At 35.4% G+C, this 23,699-nt stretch overlaps 1 protein-coding gene across 1 annotated transcript in view; it reads right to left on the reverse strand.

Moving 5' to 3' along the window:
• HCN1 (hyperpolarization activated cyclic nucleotide gated potassium channel 1) overlaps nt 1–23,699 on the reverse strand; it is a 124,735-nt gene that overhangs the window by 46,288 nt on the left and 54,748 nt on the right. Inside the window, exon 6 of the mRNA XM_089908562.1 lies at nt 2,898–3,138. Within this exon, the coding sequence (XP_089764688.1) occupies nt 2,898–3,138 (241 nt within the window). The remainder of the gene's footprint in view (nt 1–2,897; nt 3,139–23,699) is intronic.

Genomic DNA, 23,699 nt, shown 5'->3' on the forward strand with positions numbered 1-23,699 from the left:
AAATCAAAATGAATTTATTGCTTGGTTCCCAATTCCTATTAATTTGATTTGAATACTTTCTATCATTATCAATTTTTAGGGGATCAGATATACTGGCTGTTTATTCTCTAATGAACAAACAAATAAGATATTATCTCTAGCCTGGATTTCTTGAATCAGACTCTCTGATGGGTGAACAGCTTCTCTGGTGGTTCTGATGCACACATTGTTTGCCATCTAATATCAGAAGGAAATAGGTAACTAACTACACTGTTAATTTCAATATGAGATCGACTGAGACCAGGACCCTGGAAAGCTGTGAGAAGCTATGGAGACACAGGGCTAGGAGCCATTAATTCTGACTGAGAAGCCTTCTACAGGCATACTATAAAGTCTGTGAAGAATGAATACAAAGTAATAAGAACCATTTCTTCTCACTCATGAGAAGAAAAAGAGTTTCACTTGAATTTCTCTTGTAGGATAAACCTGCAACTATTTGAAGGCAGATTTCCTGCCTTTTTTCTAAAGAAAACATTTCAGTTTCCGGCTATTGAGTAATAGTTAACTACTAAGCTTGCCAATGCCTGACACTGTGGTATTAATCACTGTCTTTCATGTTATAACAGAACTGGCACTAAGAAACATGAATAGTTGTTCGCCATCACTTCTTCTAACTTGTTCTAACAAGTTAAAATAGTAATAAAGATGTAGTGAAACTAAATAAAATATAGAATAGGGAAAACATTTTTACAATTTTGCAGTGTACAAAACCCAGTTAAGAAACACAAACTCTCTAATGCCTTAACGCAAAGGAGAGAGGTTCAGATGAAATCAGCGATAATGAAAACCAGAATGATGAAAGAAAAATTAGAAAGTTAAAAAAGTAGTAACAATTATGGAGAAAATAGTTACAGCATATCAAAAATACATTAGGGATGTTTAGGTAAATTGGTTTTAAAAAGACAAACAACACATTAGAAAAATATGCAAAAATAGAAACAGAAAAATAAAATACAAATGATCCATATCTATGAAGAAATGCCTCAACATCACCATTAATAGTGGAAGTGCAAACTAAATATTAAGGGGATGCCAATTTGACTTATTAAGAGGATAAAAGTAAAAGATCAATGGGCAAAGCCATGGAGAAATGGGCAGTCTCATCAAAGAAATAATTTGATGTTTATTTCAATTTGAACATATGCATAGTCTTTGACCCAGTAATTCAACTCATAGGCAAGTTTTGTACATTTGCACAAATACAAATATATATCTTATTATAGTAAAACGTTGGAAACAATTCAAATTGTCAGAATTTTTAGCAAGGCAAATTGCCACTTGTGATGGTTAATTTTATGTGTCAACTTGACTGGCCATGGGGTGCCCAGAAAAATATTATTTGGAGTTTGTCTGTGAGGGTATTCCTAGGTGAGATTGGTATTTGAATCAGTGGACTCAGTAAAGTAGATTGGCCTCTCCAGGGTATGCAACCTCCAAATCCACTGGGGGTCTGAATAGAAAAAAAAGGAGGAAGGAGAAATATTTTTTTCCTGTCTCACTACTTGAGCTAACGTCTCATCTCATCTTCTGCCCTCAGATTGGATTTACACTGTTGTCTCAGGCTTTTGGAATCAGACTGAATTAAACGACCAGTTTTCCTGTTCTTCAGTTTCAGATGGCAGATCATAACATTTGTCAACCTCCATATTCAAGAGTCAATTTCTCACAATAAATCTCCTTTTGTGTATATATATCCTGTTGGTTTTGTTCCTCTAGAGAACACTGACTAATACATCACTCAACTAGAAGCTACATTTCCCAGCCTTCCTTATACTTAGAGGTACATTTGTAACTAAATTCTGGCCAATCAGATGTGAATAGCAGTGATGTTGGCCATTCTGGGCACACATCTAAAGAGAAATTGCTCACTCTTCCCTTCCTCTGTCCCCTCCTCCCCATACTGTGGTCCATATTGTGGAGAGAAACCAATTCCTCTCGTATAAATGAGGAAAACACTCTAGAGGATGGCAGACCAGCAAAATAAATGAAATCTGGGTACCTAAAAACTGTCTTGGGGAGAGCCATCTAACCCTCCTGGGACTTTTGTGTGAGAGAAAAATATGCTTTCGATCTGTTTAAGCCACTGTTATTTGGTTCCAGTTTAAGAGGATGAAAGGATACTCTAACTAATACCGTAGTAAATGCACATGCACTGAATGTGTGACACTGAAATGTGAAAACATACCACTTATCAGTGAAAAACTGTTGCTTGCCATATCAGTAAACAAAGGATTTGCAGCCATCGAGCCATCACATTACAGCCGCTTACATTATGGTGAGCTCTGAGGGAACTCAGGATAGAAGAAGGATGCCTGCCACCTAGCAGTCAACTGCTGCAGCCACCCCAGATGGTGCACCCTGAGGAGACTCAGGATGAGAAAGCACAGGATACTGGCTCCAGATAGCTGAGGTGCACATCAAGGGAATAATTTCAGTAAGCCCAGACTCGTGCATTTTTCCATACATAGAAAAGCACTAAATTCCTTAACTTGAGATATCTGGTTTTCTTTAATTAACAGTAATCTTTCAATGTTCCTACTACCTGGTCTTTGTTACAAGACTCCTATATATACTGGCTTCTCCCTTACTTCTTTGGAACAGTCTCTCAGAGCTAACTGAGATGCTGTGTCCTGGACTTAAGTCCTCAGTTTTGTCTGCCAAATAAAACATAATTCTCAACTTTTAGGTTGTGCATTTTTTTTCAGTTGACACGCTATAGACACTTTTATCAGAATTCAAATACAAGTCCATATTCAAACCCCAAAAATCAACATTCTGACATCTCCAAAATTCTGATAAAGATAAATATTGTGAGCAAATTAGACTTCATCTCAGTTATATTTTCTTTTTTTACTAACCTCCAAAGTAAGAGCCATCTGTCAGCTTCATTTCTTTACTGGATTTTGTGATGACACCAGCAACACCATGTTGAATGAAATACATTTTTTTACCCACAGCTCCTTCTCGTATGATATAGTCTCCAGGTTGAAACACCTCAAATCTCAACTTGCTCAGCATGGCAGTCACAAAATTAGGATCCGCATTAGCAAAAAGAGGCATTGTAGCCACTAGTTTTCGGCAGTTGAAGTTGACTATCTCCTAAAGATGGCAAGAGTAAACAAATATTAAGAGAGAGATTAATCATATCAGGAAGAAAAACGTGCTGAAATTAAAATCTATACATAGCATAACACTGCAATTTAAATTAAGAACCAACAACACATAAATTCTAATAATCTATGTATCTCTTCAAAACCAGGGATCATGTTTTATTATTGTGTTGAAATGTTGTATTCCCAGCACATAGAGTAGTATAGGCATATATTAGACATCAATAAATATGAATTAAATATATACAAGTTTACCTTTTATAACTTCCCATTCATTTATTATTTTTTACATAAAATTAGAACGAAAATGTGGAAGAGTTTTAGTCTCCCTTTTATCTGTTTTATGAAGAAAAGAAGCCACATCACTTCCTATTAGCCACGATGTTACCGCTTCTGTGGTCCATTGTGTTGAACAATCTAATTTGTACCTACTGACTAGAGTTCTGAAACCAGGGCCCAGCTGCCAACAAAATGCCAACAGTATTTTGATGTTTTTTCTTAATGTCATTCACATTAAAGCAAGGAGACTTGATGTTGTTCACATTACACAAAAGACACTCTAACTATAATCTCTAATTATAAATTCAATCTGTTTCTGGGTTAGATCAGAAAATTACTCTTTCCAAACCTCCTGGGTTTCCACTGGAAGTTTTGGACTGGACAGAGGCCATATTTTCCTTCTCCTAAATTGTTTATTTGTTTTATTTCTGGGATCAGGCCAATTCTAAATTAGGAGATTTATATGTTTGATTTCATTCTGTGGATTCTAGTCCAGATTAGACATAGTGCTATCACTATGAACCAAAACAGGGATATGGGACCAACCAATTTTAATCCTGAAAGTTAGATATAGAACAGAATAAACAATGGGAATCTAAATTTTACCACAATGCCATTTCTCAGAAATATCTTCTCCAGTGAGCCCCCAAAAGAACAGGGTTGGACCTGAATTTGTAAACTTGCTTAAGAGACACAGAAAATGAAGTTATCTCTGCTAAGAGGGGAAAAGGGCAAAAAGATTCAGAGGTATTAAAAGAGTCTGATATCTGAATTCCTGCTTTGGTAATAGAAACTTCTAGCTTCCAAGACTGGGAAAGAAAGTTTCCTCAATCTTCTTCATAAAATAATCTGATATTATTCTAGGATAGTTAAAAATTTTCCAGCTGATGCAGAGGGCACAGAATTTTGGGTCCAACGTGGAAAAGAAGGTGTTTCATCCTCAACAATATGTTGTGAGTACAGCAGAGCAGAGAAGTATCTCTAAGAGTGGAGTTTCATGGAGACTGGTAAAATATTTAAAAATCAGCAGCTATAGGGCTTCCCTGGTGGCGCAGTGGTTGGGAGTCCGCCTGCCGATGCAGGCGACGCGTGTTCGTGCCCCGGTCCGTGAAGATCCCACATGCCGCGGAGCGGCTGGGCCCGTGAGCCATGGCCGCTGGGCCTGCGCGTCCGGAGCCTGTGCTCTGCAACGGGAGAGGCCACAGCAGTGAGGGCCCACATACCGCAAAAAAAAAAAAAAAAATCAGCAGCTATAACCAGCAAGTGAACATAACAACAAAAAGAAGAGAAGGATATAACATATGGTACTTTGTGCAGCATCATCCAAGCCCTACAACGCACAGTTGACCCGATGGGTAGCTATATCTAGGGCAATTTGTGGTCAATTTTAACTGGTGCTGAAGAGCTGTGGTGGGAGTGGGGGACTACAGTAAGTGCTCAATAAATATGCATACATGTATGAGTAGACCGAAGGAAGGAAAAAAGAAGAAAAGAAGCAAGGAAGGGGGCAAAAAGGGAAAGAAGGAAGATGGAATTTTGGCATTGGAAAAAAAGTGTTCACAAAGCCTAGTTTATATTCCTGTTGGGAAGTGGCTATTTAAAACTCTTAGAATGCTCTCTCAAGCCAATAGCTTGAGAAACAAGTCTTACATGTAATATAAAAAAGTGTTTTTTACTATTCAGAATACTTCCATATAAAAACCACATGAGGGCTTCCCTGGTGGCGCAGTGGTTGAGAGTCCGCCTGCCGATGCAGGGGACACGGGTTCGTGCCCCGGTCCGGGAAGATCCCACATGCCGCGGAGCGGCTGGGCCCGTGAGCCATGGCCGCTGAGCCTGCGCGTCCGGAGCCTGTGCTCCGCAATGGGAGAGGCCACAAACACTGAGAGGCCCGCATACCACAATAAAAAAAAACAAAACAAACAAACAAACAAAAACCACATGAAGATAAAAGGTGAACCATTCAAGGTACCCAAGGTAAGCACATGAGTTAAAAGAAGACAGAAATATGTCATTAAAATGATCAGATTTGTTGTTTCAAAGTTAATGATTTCATGTGTAAAATGACATAGAAGGATCCTGTGTAGGAAATTGAAAATAAATCATGTTGCAGAGAAAATAAGAGTTTTCAAACAAAAATAATAAAATAATCTTTTCATCTATGTTTTTTGATTTGAACTATACAAATTTTTCTCTTCATTGTTTTCTTACCTTGTATTTTAGAAAATAATTTTACAAACAATTAAACTGTCTTTATTTATATGAACAATTCTTTTTCTATGATGCATCACATACCCAGGTGCACCTTGGAACTGCCTTGATTATATCACTGCGAAGATAATTTCGTATTATTGTTAACTTGAAGGAATCCATTCATTTTTTTTGTCTTTGTGGAACTTTTACCTCCATGTGAATACTTTCTGATTTAAACTGTAAATTCTAACAAATATTTGACAGAAAAAGATGTGATGGGACAGAAAGTTATTTGCATTTAAAGGCTCTGCCTCATCCCATGAAATCTGCTTGCTTTAAGGGTGTATAGTTTAATGGAAACAATCAAGTGAGCCTCGAAGTTAAGCAAAACTTTTAAAAGCTCTTCTCCATCAATCACATTTCTTTATAGCACATTTTCTTAGGGAGAACATATTTAGTTAAGTTATTAATATCTCTCTATTAGTAAAACAAGACTTTTAAAGCTCTTCCTCCATCAATCCCAGGTCCTTATAGCACACTGACTTAAATAAAACACACAGTTAAGTTATTAATATCACTACTTTCCATCCAGATTCTTTATGGCAGTTGTTACAATGAGCTTTTTTAGTGATACGTCTGGCCTGAGTTAGGAGTATTGTCTATATGAAATAAATTGAGGAATGTTCACTCCCTAAGGGAATCAGACACGTGACCATGACCTTAATAATAAAGTACTCTCAATTACCAGGTTTACTTCATAACTTAAAAATAGACAGTTATTTCTCCCCTGAAGCATCTTATCATACCAGAAAGTATGGCAGTGTTAGAAAACAAATAAGCAAACAAGCAAAAACACTAACAAAAAACCCTCACAATGAAAAGGATATTTCAAAGAGGCCAACTGAAAGAGCTACCCGACTAATGCTGTAACAATTGGAGTAACAAAACAAGTAACTTAATATTGGCTTAACCCCAAAGCATAAGATAAATATGAGGCTATACTTATATAAATAAATGATTGAGTAAATTAAAAAGTAAGGGAAAACAGATAAATCTCCTATCCAAATTCCAAATAAATCAACTTTTACCTATTAAAAACAGCATAATACAACAATAAAACAACAACAAAGAAGAACCCTGCGTTTGATCTTACTCTGACATAATGTCAGTTTATTTAAGATGCGAAATTCTTTTTCAGCAGTCCTTCCCATTATTTTGCTAAAGTACGACAGGATTATTCACATTCATTGTTCGGTCACAGTGCAGAGAGTATCTTTGTAAACTATAACATACATATAGTAAAGTACACAAAATTTAAACATACACAGATCCTTTGTGCATTTTTCATATATGTGAACCTATATAACCTCCCGGCTCCACAAACAGAACAGATTTCAAAAGGCTTCCTTTTTTCCTTTCCAATCAAGCCCAGAGGTTCTAGCTCTTCTGCCTTCTATCACTATAAGCAGTTTTACTTGTACTTGAAATTCCCATAAATGGCACCACACACTGCAGAGTCTTTTGAGCCTTCCTTCTTTTGCTCATCATTATGTCAGTATGATTCATCCATGTTGTTGTGTGGTGGTAGTTCTTTCTTTTTATATTTCAGGCTGTATTTCATTTTAGGACTATACCACAGTTTATTTCTCCATTCTACTCTTCTTGACATTTGGGTTGTTTCCAGTTTTAGGCTAATAAAATAAGCCTGTTAGGAATATTCTTGAAGTGCCTTATGCACTGATTTCTCTTGCATATTTACCTTATGTTGGAATTGCTGGGTAATAGGATAAGCATATATTTAACTTTGGTATATACTGCCAAAATTTTTCTAAAATAATTGTATTATTTTTCTCATATACCAGCAGTATAAAAGTTCCAATTGTCCTACATCCTTGGAAAATTTTGATGCTACCACTCTTTTTTTAATTTTAGCCATTAGTAGATATGTAGAGATACCTTACTTAAACGTTTTTTCTCATTGTGGTTTTATTTTACATTCCCCCAATGATTAACGTTGTTATGCACATTTTCATAGGCTTATTGGTCAGATGAATATCCTGTTTGGTGAAGTGTCCAGTCAATAGTTTTCCCTGCTTTTTCTATTTGAAGGAGTCCTTTTTATATTCTTGACATGAGCTCTTTGTTGGGATATGCATTGCAAATATATTCTCCTCATCTGTGGCTTGCCTTTTCGCTCTCAATGGTATTTTTATTGTTATTGTTTTGCTGGTAATTTGATTTCTAGTTTGTTTAACTTTATGACAATAAGGAAAAATGGGATTTGATATATTTAAATTGCTTCAAGAAGGATTTGTGTTAACCATAAATCTGTGCTCTGGAATCATGCATATTCTGAAACCCTGGGAAATTTTAAGCAACATCTTCTTTGTTATTAAAAAGAATAGCAATATTTTAACGTTCCTTCCAGCACTACAATTCTTTATTGATAACTTAAGTATCATTGTGGAAAGTTCCACTTTGTGAAACATTTAGTTCTCCTCCGTTCTACATTATTTTATTCCACACAGTATAGTTCTAAAAAGTTTTAAGCGTGGTCACTATAAATATAATTATCATCATTACAATAATGAATCATAATCTTAACAAAACAGCACTGCTGTTACATTGCTAAATTCCTACACCCAACACACTCTGTATTTTTAGACTCTGTGGAGCACACAAGCACTTCCTTCTAAGAACTTAAATCACACAGACATTCAAATGGCATCCAATGTTCAGACTTCCATGTTAACTTCAGAAACAAGCAAACACATATGGTCAAATCTATATCAAATGACACTTTATGACCTAGAACATCCTATAAAACGGTGCTGCTGTTGTTGTCCTAGTTTTTTTGCAGTTCTGTAGCCTGGAGTAGTTAGAATCAAAACAGAGTCACTGGATATGCTAGGGATTTCTTTAAGGCAGAAATAATTTTAAGAATGAACACAATAAAAATGAGACAATATTTATTGAATTCTTGTTGGTTCCAGGTATTGCTTTAAATAAAGCTCTACAAGTATTAATTTATTTTATCCTCACAAAATCCTATGCCTTAGGTATTATTACTACCCCACTTTATGGAAGATATTGAGTAATATGCCAAAGACCACACACTTGCAAGAAGAGCTATGGTTTGTTGGCCCAGCTCCCTAACGTAGGGTTTTGATGGATTCTAAGAAATCATCTTAACTTTGCACATATCTAAAATCGCTACAAACCTGAAGATTCTGATGTTAACCATAAATTTGTTCTTTCAAACTTTACACATTTTCAGAACCTGACATGTGAGGTGGCAAACTGATAGCTACACACTTGGCTGTTTTTATTTCCCCACAGCAATTATTTTTAGAGATCTGAATATTACGGTCTTTACATTGGCATCCATGCTCCAGGTTGCCACAGTTTTTAAAACGTGCTACTTCATACAATTAGGCTATCTGACCGGCTTTATAAATCAGTAGCATCTGAGATCTTTGAACCATAAAGCAAGGGAATGCAAGAAGAGAAAGAGAGACCAGTATTTGATGTTGTTGTTTGTGTGGGTATGTCTTATGTTACGGGAACAGGGTCAATGTGTGCCCTTTACTTCTCCCTTTTAAGAAATGTTTCTTCAATGATATCTCTGCTTCTCCCTGCATAGCCCCTAAAGAACATTGTCATTTAATTTGACAAGTTAAAGATGGGATGTGGAAGGAAAAAGAAAGGGAACAAGATTTAGTGAGCACCCATTTTAAGCAAGTACTTTACATATTATGTCTCACTTATTCCTGGAGGAGAACAACCAAAGAATAAACTTGAATTTGGTTTTATTTCCCCACGTATACAAAAGAACGAAGATAGTGGAGCTTAGAGAGAGGAAATACATTGCCCAAGCCTCAGAGCTTGAATACATCTAGAGAAACTCATCATTCTATTTGACTTCCAAACCATTGCTCATTCAACCCTACCATGGGACCTCCCTATTACCTGGATCAAAGTCACAAAAGCTTAGCACTAAAATTAACCTACGCCCTTATGTTTTGCAATTTCTTGTGCTTTGGAATGAAAATAAAGTCACTTTTAGTATTTCATAAATTTTTAAATCTAGAACTTTCCCCATTTCAGGCAAATATCTATTTACCTTTTTGCTTCAATACATTTCTAAGAATATTTACATTTTTAACTAATTGGAATGCCACATTTTATGCAGTGTACATATTTTCAGGGCAGATTATTACATGGTAATATATTTACTGTTATGGAATTCTTCAAAAACACAAAATTCTAGTTAAAAAATATATAAAAAGGATCTCGTTTGTGTTTATTATATGAGACCCAATTGTTATGAAAATACATCTGCTTGAAAAATAGTCAAAAATTATTTTGAAAACTAAAAACTAATTAGTTTCAAAACAACTAATTATTTTGAAAACTAAACTAAACTACGTACTAATTTACTTTTATCTTCAATTATCAACATTCATTTATATGTCTGGTAAATAAGAAGCATTTCCTCTGTACCAGAAATTAGGTAAGACGTAACTATGGAAGAAAACAAGTGATATCTTGAAGCATGACTAAATGATTTGGAGTGATATTGATAAATAAATGGAGCTTTCACAGGATTTTCAAAGGAGCCATTATCAGCAAGAGGGTAAGTACCGCTGGTCTAAATGTAGTACAATGACTGTGATGATGCTGATAGCTAATATTTATTGAACGCTTTGTGTTTTTGCCTTTAATTATAACAACAACCCAATGAAATAGCTATACTATTAACCCAGCAGTATAGATGAGCCAAAGCAGTTTCAAAGAGGTTGTCATGTCACAAAAATCACAGAGCAGGTAGCAAGTGAGCCCAGTACTTAAAAGTATATAGTCTGTTCCTAGAACGACATTGTTTAACATGGTAGCCATTAGCCACATGGAGTTATTGACCACTAGAAAACCTTTAATTGATTTAATTTTAACCATTTAGGTTTAAAGTTAGAAGCTGATAACTCAGTTATTAGAAAATGTTAAATTGTTTGGGAAAACTTGCATAGGTGAATATGCTTTTCAACTGTAAATTTTATGAAATCTATATACACATCAAGCAGTTCTAAAAAAAATTAACATTCCAGTCTAAATGTTCTGTCAGAATAGCCTTTGTCAAAAAGTCTACAGATAATAAATAATGCAGAGGGTGTGGAGAAAAAGGAACCCTCCTACACGGTTGGTGGGAATGTAAATTGGTACAGCCACTATGGAGAACAGTATGAAGGTTCCTTAAAAAACTAAAAATAGAGCTACCATATGATCCAGCAATCCCACTCCTGGGCATATATCTGGAGAAAACTATAATTCGAAAAGATACATGCACCTCAGTGTTCATTGCAGCTCTATTTACAATAGCCAAGATATGGAAGCAACCAAGATGTCCATTGACAGATTAACTGATAAAGAAGATGTGGTGTATACACACACACACACACACACACACACACACACATACACAATGAAATGGGAAAGGGAGGGGAAGGAATAAATTAGGAGTTTGGGATTAACATGACACATTACTATATATAAAATAGATAATCAACAAGCTCCTACTGTATAGCACAGGGAACTATACTCAGTATTATGTAGTAATCTATAAGGGAAAAGAATCTGAAAAAGAATATATACATCTTTATATTTATATATGTATGACTGAACAACTGTGCTGTACACCTGAAATGAACACAACATTGTAAAGTAACTATACTTCAATTAAAAAATACACCAGATTCTGAAGACTTAATATAAAAAATGAATGTAAACTATCACATTAATGATGTTTTATATTGATTACATGTTGAAATTATATGTTGAATATATTTAGTTAAATTTTATCATACTTAATTTCACATATTTTTTAATTTTTAAAATGTAACTACTAGAAAATTTAAAATTACACATGCAATGTGATTCACATTGCATTTATACTGAACAGAGAGTACTACTGCAAAAGAAACATGATGCAATATGTGAGGGGATATGGAAAGTAGAATGCAGTTTTGGATTTTTTAAAAATCTTCATGTTAAATATATTATTTATTGAAGAATCCAACAAAACAAACATAAGGTATAATTTTTTGATATTTATTTATACTTTGAAGAGAGAGGTGAAACAGAACGTGAAACTTTCATAGAAGACTAAAATGAGGTTTAGTTTGACTCTTGGAAAGATTAGATTTAGATACTAAGACTTCTAAGAAGAGTAGATCAACATCTGGAAATTGCAACCAGTTTTTTAAGTAATCTCACTGAAAAGCTCTAAGGAAGTCATCTGCAATCATTACCTTTAAGACCACTACATGAAGTCTGTGAGGCAATAAATAAATAAAATTTAAAAATCCATGTCGGCTTCTGAACAGTCCTTAGTGTCCTAGGAGAGGGCATGTCTGAAATGACTGCTGGAGTGTCCAACACAGAGCGGGCTGCATAGAAAATGCCCAGAGTGGGGTAAACTTTGGCTTTGTGGGTATGATGTAGAACCATTCTTGGGAAATAACAGAACATACTTAGGATTAGACTGTGGGACCTCACCCTTATCATGGCTCTCAGGATGACAGTGTCAATAAGGGGAAAAAAAATGGCTTTGATGACTTGCAAAAGATGGCATTCTCCTCCCTGGATGTATTTATGATATTTTTCTAAGATATAGTTTGCCAGGCTCCCATCCAGATCCAGATCCAGAGAATCTGAATCTAAATCTTCAGGGGATATGAAAAAAACCTCTGTTTTTAAAAACACATTTCAAGTCATAAGCAGTCAGATGTGGAAACCACGGTTCCTAAAATAAAGAAGTATCTAAAAGTTTACATCTAGCTGAGGAAGGAAGATATATATGTATATATTCAGTATAAGATAATTGTAAAAAAGTAAAATAAACATGGGTTAGACTCTCTCTCTCTCTTTCTCTCCAGTGTGCAAGTGTGTGTGTGTGTGTGTGTGTGTGTGTGTTTATCTGAGCTCAGTCCCTGATACCAAAACTAATTCACTCAGGGCCTGTAGAAAGTAACTCATGCCCTTCAATTCTTAATCTTTTCGCCTGTAAAATGGAGATAACACTAGCAACTCTGTCATAGATAATTGTGATGATTAAATTAAATAACACAAGGAAAGCATTTAAGTTCACTAAATGTTATCTATTATTTACCATTATAAGTACAGTTGTATTATAAACCAATATCTGTTAAAATCAAATGAATGGTAAAGACTACATATTCTACAAAATTTCAAAGAAACAAGACTTCAGGGTAATTTGGTAAGAAAATATTAGGTCAGATTTTTTAAAAAAGGCTGAGTGGGAGCTGGTTATTAAAGCCCAAAGTCAAGGTAGGTGCAGGGGTTCAGAAGTTAAAAATGACAAGATAGTGTTAGGGCATAGTCAGTGAAATTCCCTTTTGGCCAAACTCAAGGAATAAAATATAGGATTGTTATAATGAAACAGCCCTAATGATAAAATAAATTTGGAAGGTGAATTGTAAATTAAATACACATTCTATTTTTTTAAAGGAAGCACATGGGGGGGGGAAATTTAAAAAAAATTCCCTCAGCATTTCCAACTGGCTTATATTGATCTGGTGGTTTGTCTTCTAACTTGCAAGATAGTTGCATATATCAGTAAATTAGCCCATACAAATCTTAATGCCTGAAAATGTTTTAAACATTTTTCCAAACATTGACTAACAAGTTATGTACCTGCTTCAATTTCTTAAACTCGAATCATTTCCCTTGATTTCTGTGTTCCCATTAGGGAGAATTTATGTTGAGCTGTTTCTCTAGTTGGGATAATGTCTTATTTTTTTTAAAGAAAACATTTAACTCTCTTTATAACTCCTAAGTAATTTGAATATAAAAAATGTGTAATAAAATTCAAAAGTAAGAAATACTTACCTTTAATATTTATTCTGGGGAAGTTAAAGGAGTTAGAGATAAGATAGTGAAGACTGATGAATTAATATAGTGTGCCTCAATTTTAGTTTATTGTAGTTTTCCATCTCATTAAACAAGAAAGAGTAATCAATTTTTGTATTCACAAATTGTATTTTTAAAAATCTTTAAAAACAAAATGAATATACACACATCCCTCGAAATATATAAAAGAAAAAAATCTCTACATTTTCATCACCTTAATGAAGGTAATTTAATATGTTTATGTATTCATTTAATATAATCTCTTATTCACCTTAACATAGTTGTAATCATAATATACATTCAATATTTGTTTCTTTTCCCCCCACATTTATAACATAAAATATTTTCTATTTTGATATATGATCCTCATTGCCATTCTTTTTAATGGCCACACAATATTCCATCTTGTGTTAATCATAGTTATATTAAGAAAAATCCAATAGAGATAGAGAGAAAAATAGCCTGAAATGGCCTCTTAAATATTGGCAAGCTTTAATATTTTTCGCGATTTCTTATTTTGAAACTCAGCTGTAGCATTAGTTGCTAGATTCATAGTCTCTTCAAATTATGAATTAAAAGGCAATTAGCCTAAAATCTCTGCATATAGAAATGGCAAATTATGATTAAGTGGCTTAAGTGAAATCTGCCTGCTTGTAAAGGACAGACCAAAACAGGTTGGATTTTGAGAGATACAGATTCAAAAATTTAAATGTTTTCTGTAGTTACAGCTATCACATCCATCTAATTTGGTTTTGAGATATTAAATCACATTTAAACTTTACAATATGAATGCAAATGAAGCTTGAAAGTAATTTGGTCTTAGCATACTCCTACTGTTTTGCCTTCCTAGAATATAGGAACATGTTACTCTGTTAGGTATCATGCAGGATGTCAGCAGATGACATGAAATTCTCTTAGCATTCACTAAATTTGATTGTACATGAAAGAAAAGATGTAGAAACAGACCAAAAAAGCCTAAATCAAAAAACTGTATATTGACAATGACAGTGTTCATTAGTGACTTAGTATCTCTGCCCCACTTTGGAATCCCAGGTTTGAAGCTCACTTAGGATTTGTGTAAACACCAGCAGAGGGGCTTCCCTGGTGGTGCAGTGGTTGAGAGTCCGCCTGCCGATGTAGGGGACATGGGTTCGTGCCCTGGTCCGGGAAGATCCCACATGCCGCGGAGCGGCTGGGCCTGTGAGCCACGGCCGCTGAGCCTGTGCGTCCGGAGCCTGTGCTCCGCAGCGGGAGAGGCCACAACAGTGAGAGGCCCACATACCGCAAAACAAACAAACAAACAAAAACCACCAGCAGAGTGCAGCTCCAGTGGCCTGCAAACTGTAAACAAGGTGTAAGAGTGATTTGCAGAATAGGAATGAAGCCGACTTGACAGGGTATAAACAGATTAATTTGGACTGTCAAATACAGCAAATATATCAAACAGCTAAACTAAAAAAATATTATTAAAACAGGACCAGCAGATAGTACAGTGAGTTGGAAGACAATTCTGAGAGGTGATTTGGAGAATTTGATAAAAACCTGTATTTGAAATTTTATAATAGAATCCACATAAATTCTTTTTCATCATTAACAGGTCAGCAATAGAAATAACCCCTGCATAACAGTATGTGTACATGTGTAATGGACACGAGGAAATCAGGCCACACCCTAAAACCAGGCAGTCATTCTAAGATGCATTAAACATTCATTTATCTGTCACGTTAGTTAGATTTGTATGGAGCACTGCATGTGCTGACAAGCATTATGGGCTGAATTGTGATGCCTCAAAATTCATATGCTGAAGCCTTAACTCCCAATACCTCAGAATGTGCCTGAATTTGGAGACAGGACCTTCAAAGAGGGGATGAAGTTAAAATGAAGCTGTTAGGGTGGGCCCTAATCCAATCTGAGTGCTATCCTTATAAAAAGAGGAAGTTGGGCACACAAAAAGAAAGGTGGCCGTCTGCAAGCCAAGGAAAGAGGCCTCAGAAGAATCCAAACCTGTCAACATCTTGATCTTGGGCTTCAAGCCCCCAGAAGTGTGAGAAAATAAATTTCTGTAGTTTAAGCCACTGTGGTATTTTGTGATAACAGCCCTAGCAAATTAACATAGCAAGTTAGGCTGGACAAAGTGTGGCAGGAAAGATGAAGCTGACCCCTCTGAGTATCTGTCAGGACGTAGCAGCACCTCAGCTCTGAAAGTAAGGCGGTGGCAGGAGTAAGAATATATGAGCCAGCTAGGCTCGCTCTGAGGAGGTGTGGAACACAATGCACACACTGCAACAACTTCTGAGCTCTTCAGTCTGGGGCGAAATAAAATAAAATAAAAAATTTAGTTACATGAAAAAAGGATTTTGCTTTATTTTTGTATTGAGTGTGAAGTATCATGGGCATTTAGTTGACAAGAGTTACAGGCAGATGAAAATGGCTTTAGAGTCAGGACTGGAGTTATAAGACTGGGTGCTCTTTTACAAGATTTTTTTAGATTTTTATAAAATATATACAGCAATATTTATAGTTTTAACCATTCCCAAGTGTACAATTCACAAGAATATTCACAATGTTGTATTACTATCACCATTATCTATCTCTACCTAGAACATTTTCATCGATCTCGACAAAAGTTCTGTAGCCTTTAAACTATAACTCCCCCCTTCTCCTTCCTCTCAAAACTTTGATAACTCCTATTCACTCTCTGTTGTTATGAATTTGCCTATTTCAGGGCCCTCATAAGTACAATTATGCAATATTATCATAGGACTAATTTTTGAAGTCCTAGAAATAAACGTTGCCTCCCAGAAAAATATTGGGTGAGGGGGGAAGTAGTGAAGCAATGTTAGGAAAAATCAAGGAAAAGGCCCAATAATGTGGTTCTTGTTCAATGACACAAACTGTCTTCTCCCTGACCCTTCTGGTTTCCCTGATTCCCTATTCTCCACACTCTCCCCAGCACTTGTTATATCTTGTTCTTTGATAACAGGTGTGAGGTACTATCTCATTGTGGTTTTGACTTGCATTTCTCTAATGATCAGTTAAATTGAGCACCTTTCCATATATCTGCTGGCCATTTGAATGTCTTTTTTGGAATAAAAAAGTCTATTCAGGTCCTTTGCCCTTTTATAAATGGACTATTTGTTTTCTTGCTATTGAGTTATGTGAGTTGCTTATATATTTTGAATGTTAACCTCTTATCAGATGTGCGGATTGCAAATATTTTCTCCCATTCCACAGGTTGTCTTTTTATTGTGTTGATCATTTCTTTCATACTGCAGAAGCTTTTTAGTTTGACGTAGTCCCACTTATTTGTTTTTTTATTTTATTGCTTGTGCTTTGGGTATCAGACCCAAAAAATCATTGTCAAGACCCATGTTAAGAAGCTTTTTCCCTACGCTTTCTTCTAGGAGTTTTATGATTTCAGGACCATACATTTGTCTTTAATCCATTTTGAATTTTAGTGTGTAATCTCTGATTTTCTCTGGCAATTAATCATATGTGACTTCCTACATTTCTTGTATTTTTAGTAACGTATTTTAACTTTTTCTTCATAGCTCTTTTCATGTATTTCCATCTTGACTCTACAAGCACACAGTAAGCACTGTGAGACTGGAAACCACATTTTATAATTTACCTTTCCACACTTAAATCAATATCTTGCACACGTTAAGAAATCAATAAATGTTTTTTGCCTGTTTGTTTTCTAGAAACAAGGGATGCAGGGGGAAAGCTCTAGACCAAAAGAGAGAAAAGTCCCAATTTCTTTGCTTGGTAATGTAACCAAGATCAGGCCACTTACATAAATTTCCTAGCCTTTGGTTACTGTGCCTCTTATATGTGTATATGATAATTTATAAGATCCCTGTAGAGCTTTGCAATACTATGATTCTAGCTTATTTTAATTAATCTGAACTAAAGACATTTTTAGGAGACATTTAAAAAACCAACAAGCATGTACTTTAAAAAAATTATTCAGAATTGTACTAAATAAATATGCATGCAAATTATGATTTCTTCCCTAACAGTGTTTTCCACAAATTAAAGGTCAGAAGGACAGTATTATACTCTCAGCCCGATTCATGTTCTGTGAAAATGAAATATACTGACACCCTATATTCTACTGGGACACTGATCTGTACCTATTTTCAGTCCATGGCTCTTCACACTCCATTGTTTAAAAATAGATCAGTTCTGAATTTTGGAGACAGACATAGAAGGGCATTAACCTCTTTCTCGATTGTTAAGTTTACATTTTGCTGTAATCGAATCAGTATAAATCTGATCATGATAAAAATAGACCTTCTTACTTTGTACACATTCCAACAGGCTCTCATAAGCAGAGGGGTATGGCTCACTGAATTTTTCTAATTAGTTTCTAGTTTTAAATATACTCCTCCTTTTATTAAAGCGTCATCTGTTTCTAATCCTAACATTTCAATGCCAAGTTTTGATGCTAAGACACTGTCTCCAGAAGGCTGGCTATTAAAATGGAGGAAGGGCTTATTAGCAGATTGTTTGAATAAATTCCCAAAGAAATGAAACATATGATAAGGCTAGAGTCGGTGACCCTCTGGTGTATGGCCTAACACCCTCTGAATGACCCACTCATAGCACTTACCCACAGTTATAATTGCTGATTAAATTTCTGTCTCTGACTAAGTTGTAAGAGCCATGAGGGCTGGAACTATCTCGGATTCTTCACTGAATCATAGGTATAACAAGAATGAAATTTTACTGTGTACTTACTATATGCCAGGCACTTTCAAACTTTTAATATTTTTTTCTCATTTAATTTAAAAACAACTCTGTGAGGTACTTATCATTATTCATATTTAAAGATGAGGAAAGTGAAATATGTACAAGTTATGAAATAGCCCAAAGTTGTACAGATACTAAGTTGTGGGGCTGCATTTAAATGAGGTTGGTGGCACTATGGAGAACAGTGTAGAGGTTCCTTAAAAAACTAAAAATAGAACTACCGTATGATCCAGCAATGCCACTCCTGGGCATATACCCAGAGAAAACCGTACTTCGAAAAGATACATGCACCCCAATGTTCATTGCAGCACTATTTACAATAGACAAGACATGGAAGCAACCTAAATGTCCTTTGACAAAGGAATGGGTAAACAAGATGTGATACGTATATACAATGGAATAGTACTCAGCCATTAAAAAGAATGAAATAATGCCATTTGCAGCAACATGCATGGATCCAGAGATTATTATACTGAATGAAGTAAGCAGACAAAGACAAATATCATATGACATTGTTTAAATGTGAAGTCTAAAAAGAAGGATACAGATGAACTTATTTATAAAACAGAAATAGACCCACAGACATAGAAAATAAACTTATGGTTACGAGAGGGGAAAGGGGGGGAGGGAATAAATTAGGAGTTTGGGGTTAACATATACACACTACTATATATAAAATAGATTATTAACAAGGACCTACTGTATAGTACAGGAAACTCTACTAAATACTCTAATAAGCTATATGGGAAAAGAATCTGAAAAAGAATAGATACAGTATGTGTATATGTATAACTAAATCACTTTGCTATACTCCTGCAACTAACACAACATTGTAAATCAACTATACTCCAATATAAAATAAAAATTGGAAAAAAAATGAGATTGGTGGAACCGGAGGCAAAGAAATGAGACATATGATAAGGCTAGACTTGGTGTCCTTTTGATTTACCCATGATGCTTCATAGTTCCTCCATAGTAGGTTTTCACTCATGATTTGAAAGTATACATATAAATATTCATGGCACTGAGAATATCATAAAGGCAATTTAAACTATTCAGAGCAATGAAACTGAAGGCTTCTGAGCAGCCAGGGGAAAACATGGAGCATACTTCAAGTGGATGGAAGGAGAGGGAAAGGAGGGAAAGCCAGGGCAGGTAACAACTGGGAGGGAGAGGAGGTTTCTAGAGATCACTGAAGTCCATCTTTGCAGACTCAGAATTTTAATTAGACACAGTCACAGAGCAACTAGAGAGTGAAGATTCTAGATGATAGATAATGGATACATCACATAATAGTGGCTCTAATTTAAAATGCCAAGTTTCTGAGTACCGTCATAAGTATTCTTCTCAGAAAACTGTCGCTGTTCCTTTACTTTCTGGTCCATGTATATTAGTTCACAGTGAAACGAAGATAATTTTTTAAGATGACTTTATAATCACTTCTCAGAATGCTGATAATGCCAGTGGGGTCAGTGCTCGGGTCAAATGGCCTAGTCCGAGGATGAAGAACACACAGATTTATCTGCCACACTGAATCTTCTACATCTTGCGGTGGCTCACTACTTAGGTTTGGACAGGGGATCCAGCAACTTTTGTTTTATGAGCCACCGACAATATGCTAGGCACAGCTGGCATAGCAATGTAAGAAAAATAGTATTTATTTTCTATCTATCCCATGGATATTACTATAGAGATTGGACAAAACATTTACATACTTCTTATAATGGTACTCTATTGGAATATTCCCCCACCCCCCCAGGTTTACTCTGCAATAAATCACTAATGTTTATAAACCTTGAGAAAGTTTAAAAGAAAATTTAGAAAACCACATGCAAAATAGGTCCTTCTGGCTTACAGTGCATATATCAAAACAAAATCACAGAGGAATCTAAAGATGCCAGCATCCTTTTGTTATATATTAGAAACCATATTCTCCATAGTACAATCTAAAGTGATACTAAGAAAGTTCTGTGGCCACAGTACTTCATAGTTCTGGGCATCACTTTTCTTACGCATGCCAGCATCTCTGCTGTGTCTACAAAATGCTCTCTCCAAGCCCTAATAATCAATGATTCTTTGAGATCCTTTTTAAATTTGCTTTTGTTTATTTATCCAATAACTAGTTATTAAATATGTACTATCTAGGGAGTAGAGCTATCATGGAAATCAAGAAAGACAAAGTCCTTGCTTTCTTGGATCCCGAGTTCCAAGAATGGAGAATTAACACATAAATAAAAAGGGACAACAAGGCAACAGGGTGATGTGTACACAACAAGAAGGATGACGTGATAGAGAATGACTGCAAGGAAATTAATCTAGATGAACTTCTCACGGAAGGCCCCAGGTAACATTTGTACTGAGATTTGAACGAGTCAGGTATTTGTTGAAGGCTTTTCAGCAATTTGTCTCCAATTTATGAAAAAGATAAATCACCTAATTTCTGCACAGAAATGCTTTCAATAAAGTAGTGCTTTCAAAATATCTACTAGCTGAACGAATTTGCATATGCATGGTATGAGTTTTTGGTAAGAGCTTTCAAAGGTCACACAAATGATATTCTTCCTGCCATTTTACATCTTAGAGATTCTTCATATTTAAAAATATTCAAACACATTGAGAAAAAAGTCTGGGGAATAAACTGGATATAGCATAATACAGATTTAATTGATTATGAGTAATTGAGTATAGATTTAATTGATTATGAGTAAATAATTTTCATTTTCATAAGCATTGCATTTTACTTTCTTTCTATATTTTAAAGCAATGGGTTTTTTGCATAAGTTTTTTAGAATCTGAAGTTTGACCTGCCCTTCACTTTTGTACATTCCTGAGTACCCAGACTTGTGTTAGCAGAAATCACTGCTCTTAAGTATATATTAGCACCTCAAATTATGCAAAATACTTTCTTAAAAATGAGCCTTCTGGACAATGAGGCATTTTAAGTTAAAAGTCTTGTTAAAATATAAGATGGTTGTTGGCTCTAACTTGAATATATGATTAGCAATTATATGTGGTGTGTGTATGTGCACACAATGCAAGTCTTACATTTTTACCTTTTATTATAAAATACATATCAAATAATCTAGCTTTCCCTTTCTAAGTATCCTAGTTTCATTCATTTTATATTTATTGTAGCAATCATTCAGTGTCTTCTATTGTGTGCCTTCAAAGTGCCAGGCACTTTGTGGACACTAGAGGCACAACAGGGACCAAAATACATCTTTGCACAGATTAATGCCTCATCTTCTAAATTGGAAGACAGCTTTTGAAAGGTGGAATGATGTATTTTACTACTTTTAAAATATTTCTTGTGATCTACCACTATGACCTGAATATAGCAGGTATATAAGACTACAATTTAATAGGGAGCAAGACATATTTCCCACTGTTCTTACTGAACTTTTCTGCACAAAACATGTCTGGCTTTTTTACATCTAGGTTTCATTTTGAATAATGACTTCTGTTATCTCTCTGCCAATGTCTTTGCTTACTTTCCTATTCTACTCTTCCTGTTCCTCTGAAGTCTTAATTCACATTAAATTTAGGCTTTTGTGTGACTCTGATGCCCGAAGAGCAACAGCTGAAGAGCAGATGAACAAATGGAGAACATTGTTTTCACCTTTTTAAGGTGTTAAGTGTTTGAGCATTTCATGCTTCTACTGCTAGGATCTCTAATTTTATTAAGTAGCCATGATTCTTACCCTGTTTTTCACTCATAATTCTGTTAAAGACCATTCACCCAATAAATATTTAATGAGCTCCTATCAAATACTTAGTCATTAGAGATACAGAGATGTTATGGCATGGTCTCTATCCTCAAGAAGCTCACAGTCTTGAAAGAGACAGTAAACTGACAAATGAAAATGCAGTGATAGACAATGGTCGGGGAAAACGTATGAAGGTTCTGCCTGGTAAGACTGATGGAAAGCTGAAGGTAAGCTGGGTAGAAAGGATTGAAGATAGAGAGGGTAGCATGAAGAAAGGCAAGACGCAATCAGCAACATTTCTCCCCACCCCGCCAGGAAATTATCAACAATTTTCTGTTGATGAAGCATGAATGTAAAGAAATGAAGATGGAGGCAGACCAGGGAGCATCTCAGGTGCCATGTCAAGCAGCTTGAACTTTTTCCTGAAGGGGATAGGAGGTCATGGTTAGGCTCTGAGAAGAAAGTAATGTCAAACGAGTGTTGTATATCAATCAATGTGGTAGCCCTGAGATGGGATGCATTTGAGCTAATTGACATCAAAGGCAGGAAGAAAAGCAGTGAGTGCACTTCAGAAGTTGAGGTAAAAGATGCTGAGACCCTGAACTATGGCATTTGCAAATATAAGGAAAAAATTAGTCTAACTTAATGACAGAATAGTTGTAGGAACTGAGGAAATTGGAGGTATGTCTATTGATGGCTTTAAGGGGATAAAAATGAAAAGTGGAATTTTTTCCACTGAAGATCAGAGTAAAAGTATGGCAAGATAAAGCAGTTAATAATATACACATGATTAAGAACATTTTCTTGTTATCCTGATTTTACATTACGTTGAGCATTTTTAGCAGGGAGGAATGCTTCCCGTTTAAGCATGCAGCTTCTTAGGGTTCATTTTTATGTTCACTTTTTCTATTGGCTTTCTGTATTCCCTCAATGACATTTTCTGCTAGAATCCTTACTTTTCTGCTTCTTTGAAATAAATTTTTAGTTTTACTGTGTCCTCCTGCCTATTGATCCATCTTAATCCCTGATACTGTCTCTTCAATTACCTTTGTCTCCATGCTATGGTCTGTCCTACCCTGCCTTTGAATCCCACCAGGACCTTCAGAACCCAACTTGGTTCTAGTGTCCTGAACTTCTGCCTCTTAGTGAAAGGAATTTGGATTTAAAATAAATTCTGTAATCCTACAGAGAGATAAAGCAAAGCATACTGATAGATTATTTTTTTAAATGGTACATTACTTTTTTTTAACATCTTTATTGGAGTATAATTGTTTTACAATGGTGTGTTAGTTTCTGCTTTATAACAAAGTGGATCAGCTATACATATACATATATCCCCATATCTCCTCCCTCTTGCGTCTCCCTCCCACCCTCCCTATCCCAACCTTCTAGGTGGTCACAAAACACCAAGCTGATCTCCCTGTGCTATGCGGCTGCTTCCCACTAGCTATCTATTTTACACTTGGTAGTGTCAAAAATACAAAGTTTTGACTCTATTTCTCAAAGCAAAAATATCTGTACATTCTTATCTGATGGAGGACTCTAGAGAGAATAAGCTAATCAATACCAGATATTTAGCTCCTTCTCTTTCCAAGACTCTCAACTGATGTCTTAAGGCTTAAAAAAACACAAATAACTTTTAATGGATGCGGATACTTAGGGGTAGTTATAAACGGTAAAGATGTTAGTT

This window comes from Delphinapterus leucas, chromosome 3 (assembly GCF_059928025.1).
Source record: "Delphinapterus leucas isolate spDelLeu-1000000601 "Yukka" chromosome 3, BTC_Dleu_Yukka2, whole genome shotgun sequence".
NCBI lineage: Eukaryota > Metazoa > Chordata > Mammalia > Artiodactyla > Monodontidae > Delphinapterus > Delphinapterus leucas.